This window comes from Oncorhynchus keta, chromosome 11 (genome assembly GCF_023373465.1).
Source record: "Oncorhynchus keta strain PuntledgeMale-10-30-2019 chromosome 11, Oket_V2, whole genome shotgun sequence".
NCBI classification, from domain to species: domain Eukaryota; kingdom Metazoa; phylum Chordata; class Actinopteri; order Salmoniformes; family Salmonidae; genus Oncorhynchus; species Oncorhynchus keta.
In genome coordinates this window covers 15,773,708-15,794,750 of record NC_068431.1, presented here as the reverse complement: position 1 = coordinate 15,794,750, position 21,043 = coordinate 15,773,708, and the positions used below count along the sequence as shown (strand labels likewise).

Below are 21,043 nucleotides of genomic sequence, written 5' to 3'. Positions count from 1 at the left end.
TACATTTTTTTTACTTTTTAATTACCGTTTATATTTTTAGTTTTTCCCCTCACTCAACTTTTTTTCATTCAACTTTTTCACTACGGACACTTTATCTGGACATGGTTCGTCAGGACCTCCACCAGCCGAAGCTAAGTATTAACATTAACATGGTGCCTTCTAATTGCAGTCACTGTACTCATAATATTCAGGAGAATGATCGCCTTATGGCGAGGATAGCTGTGTTGCAAGCCCAGCTTCAGACGCAATCGTTAGTCAAGGGTAATTTCAGTGTAGGAAATGATGAAACAGCATCTGTGCCACCAGTAAGTACAGATAGTAACGTTAGTATAAATCCCCCCGCACGGTCCCCGCAGCCGGACAACTTTCTCATGGTTTCTGGAGGGAAATGCTGTAGGAATGCTCAACCGGTGACGCTAATTCATTCAGTCGACAAACTTTCAACCGGTTTTCCCCAATAAGCAGCGGAGTCAGAGTCTGAGACCAAGCCTTCTCGTCTCTACTCCTCCCATTATGGGGTCTGAGACGCCGAAGCTTCCCACCATTAGCTCTGACAAATTGAAAACCCTAGTCATTGGAGACTCCATTACCCGCAGTCTTAGACTTAAAACGAATCATCCAGCGATCATATACTGTTTACCTGGGGGCAGGGCTACCGACGTTAAGGCTAATCTGAAGATGGCGCTGGCTAGAGCTAAAACTGGCGAGTGTAGAGAGTATAGAGATATTGTTATCCACGTCGGCACCAACGATGTTAGGATGAAACAGTCAGAGGTCACCAAGCTTCAGCATGTAAATCAGCTAGTGTCGGGATCGAGTAATTGTCTCTGGCACCCTCCCAGTTAGGGGGAGTGATGAGCTCTACAGCAGAGTCTCACAACTCAATCGCTGGTTGAAAACTGTGTTTTCTGCCCCTCCCAAAAGATAGAATTTGTAGATAATTTGCCCTCTTTCTGGGACTTACCCACAAACAGGACCAAGCCTGGCCTGCTGAGGAGTGACAGACTCCATCCTAGCTGGAGTGGTGCTCTCATCTTATCTACCAACATAGACAGGGCTCTAACTCCTCTAGTTCCACAATGAAATAGGGTGCAGGCCAGGCAGCAGGCTGTTAGCCAGCCTGCCAGCTTAGTGGGGTCTGCCACTAGCACAGTCAGTGTAGTCAGCTCAGCTATCCCCATTGAGACCGTGTCTGTGCCTCGACCTGGGTTGGGCAAAACTAAACATTGCGGAGTTCGCCTTAGCAATCTCACAAGGATAAAGACCTCCTCCATTCCTGTCATTATTGAAAGAGATTGTGATACTTCACATCTCAAAATAGGGCTACTTAATGTTAGATCCCTTACTTCAAAGGCAATTATAGTCAATGAACTAATCACTGATCATAATCTTGATGTGATTGGCTTGACTGAAACATGGCTTAAGCCTGATGATTTTACTGTGTTAAGAGGCCTCAACTCCTGGTTACACTAGTGACCATATTTCCCGTGCATCTCACAAAAGCGGAGGTGTTGCTAACATTTACGATAGCAAATTTAAATTTACAAAAAAAGAAAATGACGTTTTCGTCTATTGAGCTTCAAGTTATGAAATCTATGCAGCCTACTCAATCACTTTTCATAGCTACTGTTTACAGGCCTCCTGGGCCATATACAGTGTTTCTCACTGAGTTCCCTGAATTCCTATCGGACCTTGTAGTCATAGCAGATAATATTCTAATTTTTGGTGACTTTAATATTCACATGGAAAAGTCCACAGACCCACTCCAAAAGGCTTTCGGAGCCATCATCGACTCAGTGGGTTTTGTCCAACATGTCTCTGGACCTACTCACTGTCACAGTCATACTCTGGACCTAGTTTTGTCCCATGGAATAAATGTTGTGGATCTTAATGTTTTTCCTCATAATCCTGGACTATCGGACCACCATTTTATTACGTTTGCAATTGCAACAAATAATCTGCTCAGACCCCAACTAGGGAGCATCAAAAGTCGTGCTATAAATTCACAGACAACACAAAGATTCCTTGATGCCCTTCCAGACTCCCTCTGCCTACCCAAGGACATCAGAGGACAAAAATCAGTTAACCACCTAACTGAGGAACTCAATTTAACCTTGCGAAATACCCTAGATGCAGTTGCACCCCTAAAAAATTAAAACATTTCCCATAAGAAACTAGCTCCCTGGTATACAGAAAATACCCGAGCTCTGAAGCAAGCCTCCAGAAAATTGGAACGGAAATGGCGCCACACCAAAATGGAAGTCTTCCGACAAGCTTGGACAGTACCGTGCAGTATCGAAGAGCCCTTACTGCTGCTGGATCATCCTATTAATTCAACTTAATTAAGGAAAATAAGAACGATCCAAAATGTATTTTTGATACTGTCGCAAAGCTAACTAAAAAGCAGCATTCCCCAAGTGAGGATGGCTTTCACTTCAGCAGTAATAAATTCATTAACTTCTTTGAGGAAAAGATCATGATCATTAGAAAGCAAATTACAGACTCCTCTTTAAATCTGCGTATTCCTTCAAAGCTCAGTTGTCTGCCAGGACCTAGGATCAAGAGACACTCATGTGTTTTAGTACTATATCTCGTGACACAATGAAGAAAATAATCATGGCCTCTAAACCTTCAAGCTGCATACTGGACCCTATTCCAACTAAACTACTGAAAGAGTTGCTCCCTGTGCTTGGCACTCCTATGTTGAACATAATAAACGGCTCTCTATCCACCGGATGTGTACAAAACTCACTAAAAAAAGTGGCAGTATTAAAGCCTCTCTTGAAAAAGCCAAACCTTGACGCAGAAAATATTTTTTTAAACTATCGGCCTATATCGAATCTTCCATTCCTCTCAAAGTTTAGAAAAGGCTGTTGCGCAGCAACTAACTGCCTTCTTGAAGACAAACAATGTATACGAAATGCTTCAGTCTGGTTTTAGACCCCACCATAGCACTGAGACTGCACTTGTGAAGGTGGTAAATTACCTTTTAATGGCATCAGACCGAGGCGCTGCATCTGTCCTCGTGCTCCTAGACCTTAGAGCTGCTTTTGATACCATCGATCACCACATTCTTTTGGAGAGATTGGAAACCCAAATTGGTCTACACGGACAAGTTCTGGCCTGGTTTAGATCTTATCGGTCGGAAATATATCAGTTTGTCTCTGTGAATGGTTTGTCCTCTGACAAATCAACTGTACATTTCGGTGTTCCTCAAAGATCCGTTTTAGGACCACTATTGTTTTCACAATATATTTTACCTCTTGGGGATGTCATTCGAAAACAATGTTAACTTTCACTGCTATGCGGATGACATACAGCTGTACATTTCAATGAAATTGCCCTCACCAGAAGCCTGTGTTTTAGACATAGGGAAGTAGATGGCTGCAAACTTTCTACTTTTAAACTCAGACAAAACAGAGCTGCTTGTTAATCCATGCTATTGTTACTTCTAGGTTAGACTACTGCAATGCTCTACTTTCCGGGCTACCCGGATAAAGCACTAAAACTTCAGTTAGTGCTAAATACGGCTGCTAGAATCCTGACTAGAACCAAAAAATGTGATCATATTACTCCAGTGCTATCCTCCCTACACTGGCTTCCTGTCAAGGCAAGGGTTGATTTCAAGGTTTTACTGCTAACCTACAAAGCATTGCATGGGCTTGCTCCTACCCGTCTCTCTGATTTGGTTGTGCCGTACATACCTACACGTACAATACGATCACAAGACGCAGGCCTCCTAATTGTCCCTAGAATTTCTAAGCAAACAGCTGGAGGCAGGGCTTTCCCCTATAGAGCTCCATTTTTATGGAATGGTCTGCCTACCCATGTGAGAGACGCAGACTCTGTCTCAACCTTTAACTCTTTATTGAAGACTCATCTCTTTGGAAGGTCCTATGATTGAGTGTTGTCTGGCCCAGGAGTGTGAAGGTGAACGGAAAGGCTCTGGAGCAACGAATCGCCATTGCTGTCTCTGCCTGGCCGTTTCCCCTCTCTCCACTGGGATTCTCTGCCTCTAACCCTATTACAGGGGCTGAGTCACTGGCAAACTGGTGCTCTTTCATGCCTTCCCTAGGAGGGGTGCATCACTTGAGTGGGTTGAGTCACTGATGTGATCTTCCTGTCTGGGTTGGCGCCACCGCCCCTTGGGTTGTGCCATGGCGGAGATCTTTGTGGGCTATACTCGGCCTTGTCTCAGGATGGTAAGTTGGTGGTTGAAGATATCCCTCTCGTGGTGTGGGGGCTGTGCTTTGGCAAAGTGGGTGGGGTTATATCCTTCCCGTTTGGCCCTGGCTGGGGGTATCATCGGATGGGGCCACAGTGTCTCCTGACCCCTCCCGTCTCAGCCTCCTGTATTTATGCTGCAGTAGTTTGTGTCGGGGGGCTGGGTCAGTTTGTTACATCTGGAGTACTTCTCCTGTCTTATCTGGTGTCCTGTGTGAATTTATGTATGCTCTCTCTTTTTCTCTCTCTCGGAGGACCTGAGCCCTAGGACCATGCCTCAGGACTACCTGGCATGATGACTCCTTGCTATCCCCAGTCCACCTGGCCGTGCTGCTGCTCCAGTTTCAACTGTTCTGCCTGTGGCTATGGAATCCTGACCTGTACACCAGACGTGCTACCTGTCCCAGACCTATTATTTGACAATGCTGGTCATTTATGAACATTTGAACATCTAGGCCACGTTCTGTTATAATCTCCACACAGGACTGGCCACCCCTCATAGCCTGGTTCCTCTATAGGTTTCTTCCTAGCTTTTGGCCTTTCTGGGGAGTTTTTCCTAGCCAACGTGCTTCAACACCTGCATTGCTTGCTGTTTGGGGTTTTAGGCTGGATTTCTGTACAGCACTTTGAGATATCAGCTGATGTACGAAGGGCTATATAAATACATTTAATTTGATTTCAGGGGCAGAACGACAGATGTTTTACCTTGTCAGCTAGAGATGTTTTACCTTGTCAGCTAGAGGATTCGATCTAACAACCTCTCGGTTACTGACCCAACGCTCAAACCGCAGGTAGCCTAGTGCAGCCTTTCCATTTCCTATCCTCTCTCTTATCAACAAAGCAATGAATAAGATCACAAATACTTAATTAATCCATATGAGATTTGTCTTCTGCATTTTCCCAACCCCTCCGATATACACGCACTAGTGCGATGGTATGCGCTTAATAACATCAACAGTTCTTGACATCACTGCACTCAGAACTTGTCGCACGTAAACCGAAATAAACATTACAGGCTAGATTAGGGCTGTCCAACCCTGTTCCTGGAGAGCTACCATCCTGTAGGTTTTCACTCCAACCCTGTTCCTGGAGAGCTACCATCCTGTAGGTTTTCACTCCAACCCTGTTCCTGGAGAGCTACCAACCTGTAGGTTTTCGCTCCAACACATTAATTTTCCATTTTAAATCTGCTGCTAATTGGAGTTTGATCTGTCCGAGATGACTTCACTAAGCTGAGTGGTCCTCAGTGTGTGTGTGTGTGTGTGTGTGTACCTGAGTCATTGAGCAGACTGAGCATCTACCACCCCACTATCAATTTATGCATTTTGTCCCCTCACTTTGTTACCTGAAAATCACCCACTGGTTAACTTGTCATTTTTGCAGATTGAAAATGTTTTGAGCTAGTAAGTACTATTATTAACATTTATATTTAGAAACAAGGCAACAGTAAACATGTTGTCCTCCACGAATGATGCAGTGCCCCCCACCCCCCCTTGGCACAATTACAATTTAAATATGGCTTGTGAAAAAAAAACTAAATTTCAGTTATCATGTGTGACCACAGATGATCCATTATAACGACCAGGTCCTCAAGTTGCCGCTCTAACAGTGAAAATAAATGTCTTAAAGAACGGAAGGCAGTTAAACTAGGTACCAGTCTCTTCAGCTATTCTACTCCATTGCCAGGTGCCCAAGACACACTTTGGCAATGACAAGGAGTGGAATGTTATCCAAAGAGACTGGTACTCAGTCTAGATGGCAGTCGGGAGGAGGCAAGATCAGGTGGGACCATGTGAGGGCAGATACATGTGTGAGTAACAGGCACAACTTAGTGTTTTTTATCAAAGTTGCCTGGATGTCTTAATTATCAGTACACGCGTAACAACCTAAGCACTACACAACTTACTTTCAATCAAATAAGCCACTACATTTTTTGTTAACCAAATTCAACAAAACTTCTTGCTTGGTGAGCAACATTCTTTAAATGAACACCTGCTGGAGAAGAACCAGTTAGGGCCAGTTGTCCCCGCTCACATCACCTCTTCCTCGCTGGTGTGTCAGGTCACCTCACCTCTTCCTCGCTGGTGTGTCACGTCACCTCTTCCTCGCTGGTGTGTCACGTCACCTCTTCCTCGCTGGTGTGTCACGTCACCTCTTCCTCGCTGGTGTGTCACGTCACCTCTTCCTCGCTGGTGTGTCACGTCACCTCTTCCACGCTGGTGTGTCACGTCACCTCTTCCTCGCTGGTGTGTCACGTCACCTCTTCCTCGCTGGTGTGTCACCTCTTCCATCTCTTCCTCGCTGGTGTGTCACGTCACCTCTTCCTCGCTGGTGTGTCACGTCACCTCTTCCTCGCTGGTGTGTCACGTCACCTCTTCCTCGCTGGTGTGTCACGTCACCTCTTCCACGCTGGTGTGTCACGTCACCTCTTCCACTTCTTCTGGTGTGTCACGTCACCTCTTCCACGCTGGTGTGTCACTGGTGTGTCACGTCATCTCTTCCTCGCTGGTGTGTCACGTCATCTCTTCCTCGCTGGTGTGTCACGTCACCTCTTCCTCGCTGGTGTGTCACGTCACCTCTTCCTCGCTGGTGTGTCACGTCACCTCTTCCACGCTGGTGTGTCACGTCACCTCTTCCACGCTGGTGTGTCACGTCACCTCTTCCATGCTGGTGTGTCACGTCACCTCTTCCTCGCTGGTGTGTCACGTCACCTCTTCCTCGCTGGTGTGTCACGTCACCTCTTCCTCGCTGGTGTGTCACGTCACCTCTTCCTCGCTGGTGTGTCACGTCACCTCTTCCTCGCTGGTGTGTCACGTCACCTCTTCCTCGCTGGTGTGTCACGTCATCTCTTCCTCGCTGGTGTGTCACGTCATCTCTTCCTCGCTGGTGTGTCACGTCACCTCTTCCTCGCTGGTGTGTCACGTCACCTCTTCCTCGCTGGTGTGTCACGTCACCTCTTCCATGCTGGTGTGTCACGTCACCTCTTCCTCGCTGGTGTGTCACGTCACCTCTTCCTCGCTGGTGTGTCACGTCACCTCTTCCTCGCTGGTGTGTCACGTCACCTCTTCCTCGCTGGTGTGTCACGTCACCTCTTCCTCGCTGGTGTGTCACGTCACCTCTTCCATGCTGGTGTGTCACGTCACCTCTTCCTCGCTGGTGTGTCACGTCATCTCTTCCTCGCTGGTGTGTCAAGTCACCTGTTCCACGCTGGTGTGACCAACAAATTTCAGTAAATTATTGAGAACGTGGGACGATAAACGCGGGGACGATGTGTATCGGTGAATCATTACATCCCTACTAATCAAGACACCTCACATCCCATAATTCAGACTAACATCTTGGAAGCTCTGAACACCAAGATGTCTGGTCCCATGGCAACACATTGATTTCACAGGCAGTCTGTCAGGACTCCTCAGTGCCTGTTTGGGGGCCTACCACAGGAGAGAGCCAGCCATCTGTCCCACAGCTCAGGTGGACAAAACAGTCAATCTGACAGTCAAGTAAGGGGAAACCCCACCTGTCCAGCACAGCCCAACCAACACCGTGACCGAGCCATACACACTCATTCCCCCTTCATGCTGTGAATTCAGTTATTTCATCATTCATACCAGGGAAAACTACTCGTTCATACATTGTGTTCTACCACACAAACCTGTCACTCGGTACAAATATTGCAGAATCCATTGTGAAATATGAATGTTCAAGTAATACATATAAGATATAGTCCAAATTATGCATTTGAATTTACAGCAAAGCATGCATGAACAAATGATACAAACAGTGGTTTCACAGGGTTCACACCCAGCACAGGGCATCACCCAGCACAGGGCATCACCCAGCACAGTGCATCACCCAGCACAGGGCATCACCCAGCACAGTGCATCACCCAGCACAGGGCATCACCCAGCACAGGGCATCACCCAGCACAGGGCATCACCCAGCACAGGGCATCACCCAGCACAGTGCGCTGGCCACAGAAAGGATTACCACTTTGCTTACTTTGGAGGACCACGGCTGCAAGCAGTTGGCATAGCAACGGACGAGGAAAGCCATTTCCAGGGCAGGGAGGGGAAGTTTCCCCTTTCAACACCTAAAGAAAAAAGGAAAAGGAAAGACGACGCCGATCAGATTGAGGATTCTTCCCAAGGGACTAAAGGAAATTGCCCTGAAAGAGATCAATCCTCAATGTTGTCCAAACATCCTCAGACATTAACTGTCACTTTGTTATTGTTCTTTTAGGTTCTGGCAGTGACTATCAGATGTCAATCAAGAAGCCAATGCCGATGGCGAGAGAAGCTTTCAGAGGATCACTTGTGAACCCCCCCATAAAAATCAAGAAATGCATTTAAAAAGCTGGAGGAAGACCGACTCATTGCAAAAAAGCTTGTTCATTCAGCATCTCCAAGCAGAAAATCCTGAAGACAAAGCAGGTTGCAAAGCCACAGCCTCCATGATCAGTGATCCTGCAAACTTGCTCAAGTTCAGTTGTGCTGTGAACTCTACCACTGTAGGATCTCCTTAGAGAGAAGTCAAAGTGTTGAGAAAGTCCTCAGAGTTTAATGTCTCTGGCAGTGTTCTTCTTTTTAACCTGTTTGTAACAGTGGCAGACAACCAATTCTCCAGTGCTGTCAAGTCCCAGAGACCTCTTGCAGGACTTCCAGTCAGTCAGCCTGCGCTCCACTCGGTGTTCCTTCTCACACAGCCTGGCTCACTGCAGCTCTCCTCCTCCTCCACCTCCCTCTCTCTCTATAGCGCTCCAGCAGCGTGCGTGCTTGTCCATCTCCAGGAGGGGCCAGACTGCCTGCTCCTGGTCCCCAGCTCAGAGTGCATAGACCCAGGCTAGCGTCAACAACTAATAGGCAGAGGGAGGGAGGGTGGGAGGAAAGCCCGGCTGAAAAATAATGACGTCACCTGTGCAGGGAGAGCATTGGAACGGAGGGAGGAGAGCGCGATGGGAGGGAGGGGAGGAGTGTGCGATGTGGGGGAGGGGAGAGCAACAGAGGGAGGGGAGGGAAGTGCAATGGGGGGGAGGGGAGAGCAACAGAGGGAGGGGAGAGCAACAGAGGGAAGGGAGAGCAACAGAGGGAGGGGAGAGCAACAGAGGGAAGGGAGGGGAGAGCAACAGAGGGAGGGGAGGAGAGAGTAACAGAGGGGAGGGGAGAGCAACAGAGGGGAGGGGAGAGCAACAGAGGGGAGAGCAACAGAGGGGAGAGCAACAGAGGTGAGGGGAGAGCAGAGGCGAGGAGAGAGCAACAGAGGGGAGGAGAGAGCAACAGAGGGGAGAGCAACAGAGGCGAGGGGAGAGCAACAGAGGCGAGGAGAGAGCAACAGAGGGGAGAGCAACAGAGGGGAGAGCAACAGAGGGGAGAGCAACAGAGGGGAGGGGAGAGCAACAGAGGGGAGGGGAGAGCAACAGAGGGGAGGGGAGAGCAACAGAGGGAGAGCAACAGAGGGGAGAGCAACAGAGGGGAGAGCAACAGAGGGGAGAGCAACAGAGGGGAGAGCAACAGAGGGGAGGGGAGAGCAACAGAGGGGAGGGGAGAGCAACAGAGGGGAGGGGAGAGCAACAGAGGGGAGAGGAGAGCAACAGAGGGAGGGGAGAGCAACAGAGGGAGGGGAGAACAACAGAGGGAGGGGAGAACAACAGAGGGAAGGGAGGAGAGAGCAACAGAGGGAGGGGAGAGCAACAGAGGGAGGGGAGAGCAACAGAGGGGAGAGCAACAGAGGGGAGAGCAACAGAGGGGAGGGGAGAGCAACAGAGGGGAGGGGAGAGCAACAGAGGGGAGGGGAGAGCAACAGAGGGAGGGGAGAGCAACAGAGGGGAGGGGAGAGCAACAGAGGGAGGGGAGAACAACAGAGGGAGGGGAGAGCAACAGAGGGAGGGGAGAACAACAGAGGGAGGGGAGAACAACAGAGGGAAGGGAGGAGAGAGTAACAGAGGGAGGGGAGGAGAGAGTAAAAGAGGGAGGGGAGGAGAGCGCAATGGAGGGAAGGAGACGGAGGGGAGGGGAGAGCAACAGAGGGGAGGGGAGAGCAACAGAGGCGAGGGGAGAGCAACAGAGGCGAGGGGAGAGCAACAGAGGCGAGGGGAGAGCAACAGAGGCGAGGGGAGAGCAACAGAGGCGAGGGGAGAGCAACAGAGGCGAGGGGAGAGCAACAGAGGCGAGGGGAGAGCAACAGAGGCGAGGGGAGAGCAACAGAGGCGAGGGGAGAGCAACAGAGGCGAGGGGAGAGCAACAGAGGCGAGGGGAGAGCAACAGAGGCGAGGGGAGAGCAACAGAGGCGAGGGGAGAGCAACAGAGGCGAGGGGAGAGCAACAGAGGCGAGGGGAGAGCAACAGAGGCGAGGGGAGAGCAACAGAGGCGAGGGGAGAGCAACAGAGGGGAGGGGAGAGCAACAGAGGGGAGGGGAGAGCAACAGAGGGGAGGGGAGAGCAACAGAGGGAGGGGAGAGCAACAGAGGGGAGGGGAGAGCAACAGAGGCGAGGGGAGAGCAACAGAGGCGAGGGGAGAGCAACAGAGGCGAGGGGAGAGCAACAGAGGCGAGGGGAGAGCAACAGAGGCGAGGGGAGAGCAACAGAGGCGAGGGAGAGCAACAGAGGCGAGGGGAGAGCAACAGAGGCGAGGGGAGAGCAACAGAGGGAGGGGAGAGCAACAGAGGCGGGGAGAGCAACAGAGGCGGGAGAGCAACAGAGGCGAGGGGAGAGCAACAGAGGCGAGGGGAGAGCAACAGAGGCGAGGGGAGAGCAACAGAGGTGAGGGGAGAGCAACGGAGGGGAGAGCAACGGAGGGGAGAGCAACGGAGGGGGAGAGCAACGGGGGGGAGAGCAACAGAGGGGAGAGCAACGGAGGGGAGAGCAACAGAGGGAGGGGAGAGCAACAGAGGGGAGGGGAGAGCAACAGAGGGGAGGGGAGAGCAACAGAGGGGGGAGAGCGACAGAGGGGAGGGGAGAGCGACAGAGGGGAGGGGAGAGCGACAGAGGGGAGGGGAGAGCGACAGAGGGGAGGGGAGAGCAACAGAGGGGAGGGGAGAGCGACAGAGGGGAGGGGAGAGCGACAGAGGGGAGGGGAGAGCAACAGAGGGGAGGGCAACAGAGGGGAGGGCAACAGAGGGGAGAGCAACAGAGGGGAGGAGAGAGCAACAGAGGGGAGGGGAGTGCAACGGAGGGGAGAGGAGAGCAACGGATGGGAGGGGAGAGCAACGGAGGGGAGGGGAGAGCAACGGAGGGGAGGGGAGAGCAACGGAGGGGAGGGGAGAGCAACGGAGGGGAGGGGAGAGCAACAGAGGGGAGAGCAACAGAGGGGAGAGCAACAGAGGGGAGAGCAACAGAGGGGAGAGCAACAGAGGGGAGGAGAGCGACGGAGGGGAGAGCAACAGAGGGGAGGGGAGGAGAGCGACGGAGGGGAGGACAGGAGAGCGACGGAGGGGAGGAGAGGAGAGCGACGGAGGGGAGGAGAGGAGAGCGACGGAGGGGAGGAGAGGAGAGCGACGGAGGGGAGGAGAGGAGAGCGACGGAGGGGAGGAGAGGAGAGCGACGGAGGGGAGGAGAGGAGAGCGACGGAGGGGAGGAGAGCGAGGGGAGGGGAGGAGAGCGACGGAGGGGAGGAGAGCGACGGAGGGGAGGAGAGCGACGGAGGGGAGGAGAGCGACGGAGGGGAGGAGAGCGACGGAGGGGAGGAGAGCAACGGAGGGGATCAAGCTTTGTGAATTCAGTCACCTCCGTCCCTTTAAATAAATGCATAAATAACAAAGGAAAAAGCATAAATCACAGCATGTCATCTGCACGGGTCTGCATGGGAAATATACTAACGTCTTCCCTTTCAAAAGCTCCAATTGTGCCTAGTTGTGAAATAGAATTTGAAATTGAGTCGATAGCTTTGATTTACAGCACAAGATCCAGTTACATTGTTAAAGGCCACTGAATAACACCTGGGACAGAGACCTGCAGCACCAAACTAAGATCTGAGAAATGTGTACTACTGAAAAGAAGAGCTCTAAACCCTTTCTCTGTTACAAAGAAACCCAGACCAAAACAACTACTACTCTGTATGGGGCAGCCCAGCAGTGAGGGATGGGGATGTGAAACCAGAAATAACATTGGCTCTCTAAGACTAATTCCTCTGCTGTGGCTATAGAGGAGCATGGCAGGTTCACCTTTCATACAGCCTTTACTAAAGCAGAGAGAAGCTCCTCTGATCAAAACTACTGTTGACTAATGTGTCAGTGTTGCTCAGCGGCCAGACGGGGATGTCTTCTCTCCCTGCACCACTGTTATGAAGAGGGGCCTGCTGAAGCCTGCTTCTCTGTTTGGCTCTGCGCCCCACACTCTACTCCATGCTGGTAAAGAATGACATCATTAATTTAAGGAGCAGCCAATAGCAGACCATCACATGGAGCCTCCCTGGGAGCGCTGTCCATAGGAGAGCAAGATAGAGAGACACAGAGGGAGATACAGAGAGAGTGAGATAGAGAGAGACACAGAGGGAGATACAGAGAGAGTGAGATAGAGAGAGATACAGAGAGAGACACACAGAGAGAGACACACAGAGAGAGACACACAGAGAGAGACAGTGCCCCGGCCTCTCAGCAGGAAGAAAAGGACTTCTCATGTAAAGGATTCCAGGTTGGTCCACGAAGGGAGAGATAGTGTGAGAGCCAGCTGCAGCTCCCTTCAACATTTAATAGAGGGCACAAACACACCTCTACAGTCCTCTGTTTTGCTCATGGCTAAATTCCTTCAACAGAGGAACCTTGAGGAATGCTTGCTTATGAACATCTCTTATCCTCCCAAACCAACACACACACACAGGTTCAGTCATCAGCTGTCTAAATGCTCTACTGACCAACACACTATCACAGGTTCAGTCATCAGCTGTCTAAATGCTCTACTGACCAACACACACACACACAGGTTCAGTCATCAGCTGTCTAAATGCTCTACTGACCAACACACACACAGGTTCAGTCATCAGCTGTCTAAATGCTCTACTGACCAACACACACACAGGTTCAGTCATCAGCTGTCTAAATGCTCTACTGACCAACACACACACAGGTTCAGTCATCAGCTGTCTAAATGCTCTACTGACCAACACACACACAGGTTCAGTCATCAGCTGTCTAAATGCTCTACTGACCAACACACACACACAGGTTCAGTCATCAGCTGTCTAAATGCTCTACTGACCAACACACACACACAGGTTCAGTCATCAGCTGTCTAAATGCTCTACTGACCAACACACACACACAGGTTCAGTCATCAGCTGTCTAAATGCTCTACTGACCAACACACACACACAGGTTCTGTCATCACCTGTCTAAATGCTCTACTGACCAACACACACACACAGGTTCTGTCATCACCTGTCTAAATGCTCTACTGACCAACACACACACAGGTTCAGTCATCAGCTGTCTAAATACTCTACTGACCAACACAAACACAGGTTCAGTCATCAGCTGTCTAAATGCTCTACTGACCAACACACACACAGGTTCAGTCATCAGCTGTCTAAATGCTCTACTGACCAACACACACACAGGTTCAGTCATCAGCTGTCTAAATGCTCTACTGACCAACACACACACAGGTTCAGTCATCAGCTGTCTAAATGCTCTACTGACCAACACACACACAGGTTCAGTCATCAGCTGTCTAAATGCTCTACTGACCAACACACACACAGGTTCAGTCATCACCTGTCTAAATGCTCTACTGACCAACACACACACAGGTTCTGTCATCACCTGTCTAAATGCTCTACTGACCAACACACACACAGGTTCAGTCATCAGCTGTCTAAATGCTCTACTGACCAACACAAACACAGGTTCAGTCATCAGCTGTCTAAATGCTCTACTGACCAACACACACACAGGTTCAGTCATCACCTGTCTAAATGCTCTACTGACCAACACACACACAGGTTCTGTCATCACCTGTCTAAATGCTCTACTGACCAACACACACACAGGTTCAGTCATCAGCTGTCTAAATGCTCTACTGACCAACACACACACAGGTTCAGTAATCAGCTGTCTAAATGCTCTACTGACCAACACACACACAGGTTCAGTAATCAGCTGTCTAAATGCTCTACTGACCAACACAAACACAGGTTCAGTCATCAGCTGTCTAAATGCTCTACTGACCAACACACACACACAGGTTCAGTCATCAGCTGTCTAAATGCTCTACTGACCAACACACACACAGGTTCAGTCATCAGCTGTCTAAATGCTCTACTGACCAACACACACACACACAGGTTCAGTCATCAGCTGTCTAAATGCTCTACTGACCAACACACACACACAGGTTCAGTCATCAGCTGTCTAAATGCTCTACTGACCAACACACACACACAGGTTCAGTCATCAGCTGTCTAAATGCTCTACTGACCAACACACACACAGGTTCAGTCATCAGCTGTCTAAATGCTCTACTGACCAACACACACACAGGTTCAGTCATCAGCTGTCTAAATGCTCTACTGACCAACACACACACAGGTTCAGTCATCATCTGTCTAAATGCTCTACTGACCAACACACACACAGGTTCAGTCATCAGCTGTCTAAATGCTCTACTGACCAACACACACACAGGTTCAGTCATCAGCTGTCTAAATGCTCTACTGACCAACACACACACAGGTTCAGTCATCAGCTGTCTAAATGCTCTACTGACCAACACACACACAGGTTCAGTCATCACCTGTCTAAATGCTCTACTGACCAACACACACACAGGTTCAGTCATCAGCTGTCTAAATGCTCTACTGACCAACACACACACAGGTTCAGTCATCAGCTGTCTAAATGCTCTACTGACCAACACAAACACAGGTTCAGTCATCAGCTGTCTAAATGCTCTACTGACCAACACACACACAGGTTCAGTCATCACCTGTCTAAATGCTCTACTGACCAACACACACACAGGTTCAGTCATCACCTGTCTAAATGCTCTACTGACCAACACACACACAGGTTCAGTCATCACCTGTCTAAATGCTCTACTGACCAACACACACACAGGTTCAGTCATCAGCTGTCTAAATGCTCTACTGACCAACACACACACAGGTTCAGTCATCAGCTGTCTAAATGCTCTACTGACCAACACACACACAGGTTCAGTCATCAGCTGTCTAAATGCTCTACTGACCAACACACACACAGGTTCAGTCATCACCTGTCTAAATGCTCTACTGACCAACACACACACAGGTTCTGTCATCACCTGTCTAAATGCTCTACTGACCAACACACACACAGGTTCAGTCATCAGCTGTCTAAATGCTCTACTGACCAACACAAACACAGGTTCAGTCATCAGCTGTCTAAATGCTCTACTGACCAACACACACACAGGTTCAGTCATCACCTGTCTAAATGCCCTACTGACCAACACACACACAGGTTCAGTCATCACCTGTCTAAATGCTCTACTGACCAACACACACACAGGTTCAGTCATCACCTGTCTAAATGCTCTACTGACCAACACACACACAGGTTCTGTCATCACCTGTCTAAATGCTCTACTGACCAACACACACACAGGTTCAGTCATCAGCTGTCTAAATGCTCTACTGACCAACACACACACACACATGTTCAGTCATCAGCTGTCTAAATGCTCTACTGACCAACACACACACAGGTTCAGTCATCAGCTGTCTAAATGCTCTACTGGCCAACACAAACACAGGTTCAGTCATCAGCTGTCTAAATGCTCTACTGACCAACACACACACAGGTTCAGTCATCACCTGTCTAAATGCTCTACTGACCAACACACACATAGGTTCTGTCATCACCTGTCTAAATGCTCTACTGACCAACACACACACACAGGTTCAGTCATCAGCTGTCTAAATGCTCTACTGACCAACACAAACACAGGTTCAGTCATCAGCTGTCTAAATGCTCTACTGACCAACACACACACAGGTTCAGTCATCAGCTGTCTAAATGTTCTACTGACCAACACACACACAGGTTCAGTCATCAGCTGTCTAAATGCTCTACTGACCAACACACACACAGGTTCAGTCATCAGCTGTCTAAATGCTCTACTGACCAACACACACACACACACATGTTCAGTCATCAGCTGTCTAAATGCTCTACTGACCAACACACACACACAGGTTCAGTCATCAGCTGTCTAAATGCTCTACTGACCAACACACACACAGGTTCAGTCATCAGCTGTCTAAATGCTCTACTGACCAACACACTATCACAGCTTTTTCTCATGATGGATTCTACTTGTTGCATCAAAAACAGCAGCTTTGTTTCTCAGGCAGACAAGGAAGTGAGAGAGAAAGCAGACCTACATCAGGCAGGATGTGCTTCCTCTCTGTATGTGTGTATGTGTGTGCATGCGCATAAGAGAAAGTTTAACCACAAGATCAAGATTACAAGCAGTGAAGCTAACTTTTTGAATACACTTCAATCAGACATACATGGGAAGAGATAGGCCTGTTTTCACAACGAACATAGCCAATATAATGAACATACAATATTTCCATGAGGTAAAAGGTCAAACTGCCAACGCAGACAAGCAGCACCCTGAAGACGTTTGCCTCATTCAACAGTCCAGACATCAGTGTACCGAAGTCAAACAACTGGTCTCTAACTACAGACAGTGCTGCTGGCTTCTGTACACTTCATTAGAGTAAGGAAGGTATATACAGTACACCGTACAATGTCCAACCCTGCTCTGATCAACAACACTCAGATAGGAATTCTAATGGGCGCTTAAAGTGTGTGTGTGTGTGTGTGTGTGTGTGTGTGTGTGTGTGTGTGTGTGTGTAGGGAAATCTTACACGTGGGTCATTCTCCCTGCAGTGGTTAGGAGAGTGACAGAGGCGAGACGGAATCACTCAGTATTCCTGAGCCATAGGCCGTCTCAGTGAGCACTGAACAATCACACACGCACACACAAACTGCTTGGCTTGTGTGTGTGTGTCTGGTGGGGGTAGTGCAAGACATATTTCAACCTATTTTTATTTTTCCACCACTCATTTGCATATATTTTGGCACCCTGCCTATTTCATAAAAGGCTTGCTTCTCCTCATGTAATCTTCCCCTCAAATACCACCTCCCACCACAGTGAACACAGAATGCTGCTATTCTAATAAATGGCGTTTAACATGAAACAGGTTGCCTCTGGTCTATTCCTCGTTATATAACCCATATTATACAGTATAATCCCACCCTTGAGAGTCCAGACTGCCATTAATCCTTCCGCTTAAACAGGCCATATTAATGGATGATGACTCCATCTTGTACTTGGCCGTCACAATGCTTTCATGCTGCACAACACACAGAACGCCAGCAGACCACTGTTCTGGGAGGGGCTATACTGTATTGTACTACACTGTGTACAGGTCTAGGGCCTTCCCACCCAGTACCTGTAGGTGGAAGGAGAGACAGTGCAAAAGCACAAGAGACACGAGAGGGGAAAGGAGAGGGTAGCTACGAGATGAGAGAGAGGGGATGAGAGGGTAGCTAAAAAAAATAATAAGTAGAAAAAAATACATGAAAAAAAAAAATAAGAACATGAAAATAAGTAAGCTAGCATATATACAGGGTTAGTGCCAATACCATATTTACAATGTGCTGGAAAGAGGAGAGGTTGAAAATGACCATGAATTCGCCCGCCAGCTGTTCTGCGCATGATCTGAAAACGTACCCTGGAATATTATCCTGCATGTCCCCCAGCTGATCTGAGAACGTACCCTGGAATATTATCCTGCATGTCCACCAGCTGATCTGAGAACATACCCTGGAATATTATCCTGCATGTCCCCCAGCTGATCTGAGAACGTACCCTAGAATATTATCCTGCATGTCCACCAGCTGATCTGAGAACGTACCCTAGAATATTATCCTGCATGTCCACCAGCTGATCTGAGAACATACCCTGGAATATTATCCTGCATGTCCCCCAGCTGATCTGAGAACGTACCCTGGAATATTATCCTGCATGTCCACCAGCTGATCTGAGAACATACCCTGGAATATTATCCTGCATGTCCCCCAGCTGATCTGAGAACGTACCCTAGAATATTATCCTGCATGTCCCCCAGCTGATCTGAGAACGTACCCTGGAATATTATCCTGCATGTCCCCCAGCTGATCTGAGAACGTACCCTGGAATATTATCCTGCATGTCCCCCAGCTGATCTGAGAACGTACCCTGGAATATTATCCTGCATGTCCCCAGCTGATCTGAGAACGTACCCTGGAATATTATCCTGCATGTCCACCAGCTGATCTGAGAACATACCCTGGAATATTATCCTGCATGTCCACCAGCTGATCTGAGAACGTACCCTAGAATATTATCCTGCATGTCCCCCAGCTGATCTGAGAACGTACACTGGAATATTATCCTGCATGTCCCCCAGCTGATCTGAGAACGTACCCTGGAATATTATCCTGCATGTCCCCCAGCTGATCTGAGAACGTACCCTGGAATATTATCCTGCATGTCCACCAGCTGATCTGAAAACGTACCCTGGAATATTATCCTGCATGTCCCCCAGCTGATCTGAAAACGTACCCTGGAATATTATCCTGCATGTCCACCAGCTGATCTGAAAACGTACCCTGGAATATTATCCTGCATGTCCACCAGCTGATCTGAAAACGTACCCTGGAATATTATCCTGCATGTCCACCAGCTGATCTGAGAACGTACCCTGGAATATTATCCTGCATGTCCACCAGCTGATCTGAGAACGTACCCTGGAATATTATCCTGCATGTCCCCCAGCTGATCTGAGAACGTACCCTAGAATATTATCCTGCATGTCCACCAGCTGATCTGAGAACGTACCCTGGAATATTATCCTGCATGTCCCCCAGCTGATCTGAGAACGTACCCTGGAATATTATCCTGCATGTCCCCCAGCTGATCTGAGAACGTACCCTGGAATATTATCCTGCATGTCCCCCAGCTGATCTGAGAACGTACCCTGGAATATTATCCTGCATGTCCCCCAGCTGATCTGAGAACGTACCCTGGAATATTATCCTGCATGTCCCCCAGCTGATCTGAGAACGTACCCTGGAATATTATCCTGCATGTCCCCCAGCTGATCTGAGAACGTACCCTAGAATATTATCCTGCATGTCCACCAGCTGATCTGAGAACGTACCCTGGAATATTATCCTGCATGTCCACCAGCTGATCTGAGAACGTACCCTGGAATATTATCCTGCATGTCCACCAGCTGATCTGAGAACGTACCCTGGAATATTATCCTGCATGTCCACCAGCTGATCTGAGAACGTACCCTGGAATATTATCCTGCATGTCCACCAGCTGATCTGAGAACGTACCCTAGAATATTATCCTGCATGTCCCCCAGCTGATCTGAGAACGGGGGTCGGCGGTTTTTGTCAAAGTGTGCATAATCAAATTGAGTTTGTCTGGTTGAGAAGCATCGTTGGGCAGATCATGGTTGGGAGCCCCTGTCACATGCGGCAGGTGATGGAGCCTGTGTTATAGGATTCCACCTTGTTCCTAGAATGTCCTTTTTCTCGTTTGATGACTCTGGAGGTCTTAGCCCGACTTCCAAACCAGCCCCTCAGCCCTGGCAACTCACCAGAGGACCCTCAGCCCTGGCAACTCACCGGAGGACCCTCAGCCCTGGCAACTCACCGGAGGACCCTCAGCCCTGGCAACCCACCGGAGGACCCTCAGCCCTGGCAACTCACCGGAGGACCCTCAGCCCTGGCAACTCACCGGAGGACCCTCAGCCCTGGCAACTCACCGGAGGACCCTCAGCCCTGGCAACTCACCGGAGGACCCTCAGCCCTGGCAACTCACCGGAGGACCCTCAGCCCTGGCAACTCACCGGAGGACCCTCAGCCCTGGCAACTCACCGGAGGACCCTCAGCCATGGCAACTCACCGGTTTGTACTTGGCCATAACAATGCCTTTCTGTGCCACCATGAGTTACTGTTCTGGGCTGTGCTGTCCTGGTGTTGTGTTGTGTTAATCTGTATACAAGCATGAAATTCAAATGAGGATATTCGCTCTGAAGCCAGCAGTGTAGCTGATTCGGTCAAAGTGGCTATTGGAGGGTCAAATTAGCCCCTACACCCTCCATCATTCTCACTACCTCAGCTTTGGGACACTTGTGCATATAGTGGAGGTGCACGTGAACGTACAACTGGATGGGTGAGGAGGAGGGGGTGATTTGGGATTCAGCCGGAGAAGAGAGGATGTGGAGGTGAGGGGCAGGGAGAAGAGAGGGGCAGGGAGAAGAGAGGGAAGAGAGCCGAGATAGAGGGGAGGGGAGGAGGCCTGGAGGGAATGTGCTGCTTGTGTGTGAAGGTGCAGGAGGAGAGGGTGGGGGGCTGCTACTAGCAAGCATGTCTGGGAACGGTGATGCCTGAGCTCCAGGGTCAAGTCCCTGCCTGGCTTCAGCAAAAAAGCCCAGCTCCATAGCACTAAGTGGGATGAAAATATGAGCCTCCCCTGGAGCTGGGGGAAGGGAGGAGGAGTGAAGAGGGGGGTTCAGCAAGGTTGCCATCCTAGCTATGATGACGTAAACCCTCAAATTAGCTCCAGAGGCAGCAGCAGTGGTACATTCAGCACAGAATAAATGATAACATTTAGTTAGATTAAGTCTTGCCTGGACTGTAGCCTGCGCTATATTTTCAGGTCCTTGATCCACTCCCCATGGCCGGGTACAGTACAGGAGTCTATGCCGCTTCTCAAATGTTTCACAACACACATGGCAGACAAGGACAGAAGTGGGACAAGACAGAGGACATCATGTTCACC

General features: G+C 49.4%; 1 protein-coding gene and 1 long non-coding RNA gene across 14 annotated transcripts in view; both read right to left on the bottom strand.

Annotated features, from left to right (window-relative positions):
* The window catches only part of LOC118390645 (rap guanine nucleotide exchange factor 6), a 185,173-nt gene that overhangs the window by 98,505 nt on the left and 65,625 nt on the right, over positions 1 to 21,043 (bottom strand). Inside the window, exon 1 of one of the 9 annotated variants that reach the window (XM_052529576.1) lies at positions 8,224 to 8,383. The exons of the other annotated variants lie outside the window; for them this stretch is intronic. Coding sequence (XP_052385536.1) covers positions 8,224 to 8,277 — 54 coding nt within the window. The 5' untranslated portion in view covers positions 8,278 to 8,383. Of the gene's footprint in view, positions 1 to 8,223; positions 8,384 to 21,043 lie in introns of those variants that run through there. 9 annotated transcript variants of the gene reach the window in all.
* On the bottom strand, positions 6,117 to 8,148 carry LOC127933092 (uncharacterized). 5 transcript variants are annotated; one of them, XR_008147341.1, is made up of 5 exons: positions 7,341 to 8,148; positions 7,044 to 7,259; positions 6,882 to 6,935; positions 6,769 to 6,827; positions 6,117 to 6,506 (listed from the first exon to the last, which is right to left on the bottom strand). It is a non-coding gene; the product is annotated as an uncharacterized LOC127933092 (long non-coding RNA). The 5 variants fall into 5 exon arrangements; XR_008147343.1 differs by having other exon boundaries at positions 6,882 to 7,043; positions 7,152 to 7,259; XR_008147339.1 differs by having other exon boundaries at positions 6,769 to 6,962.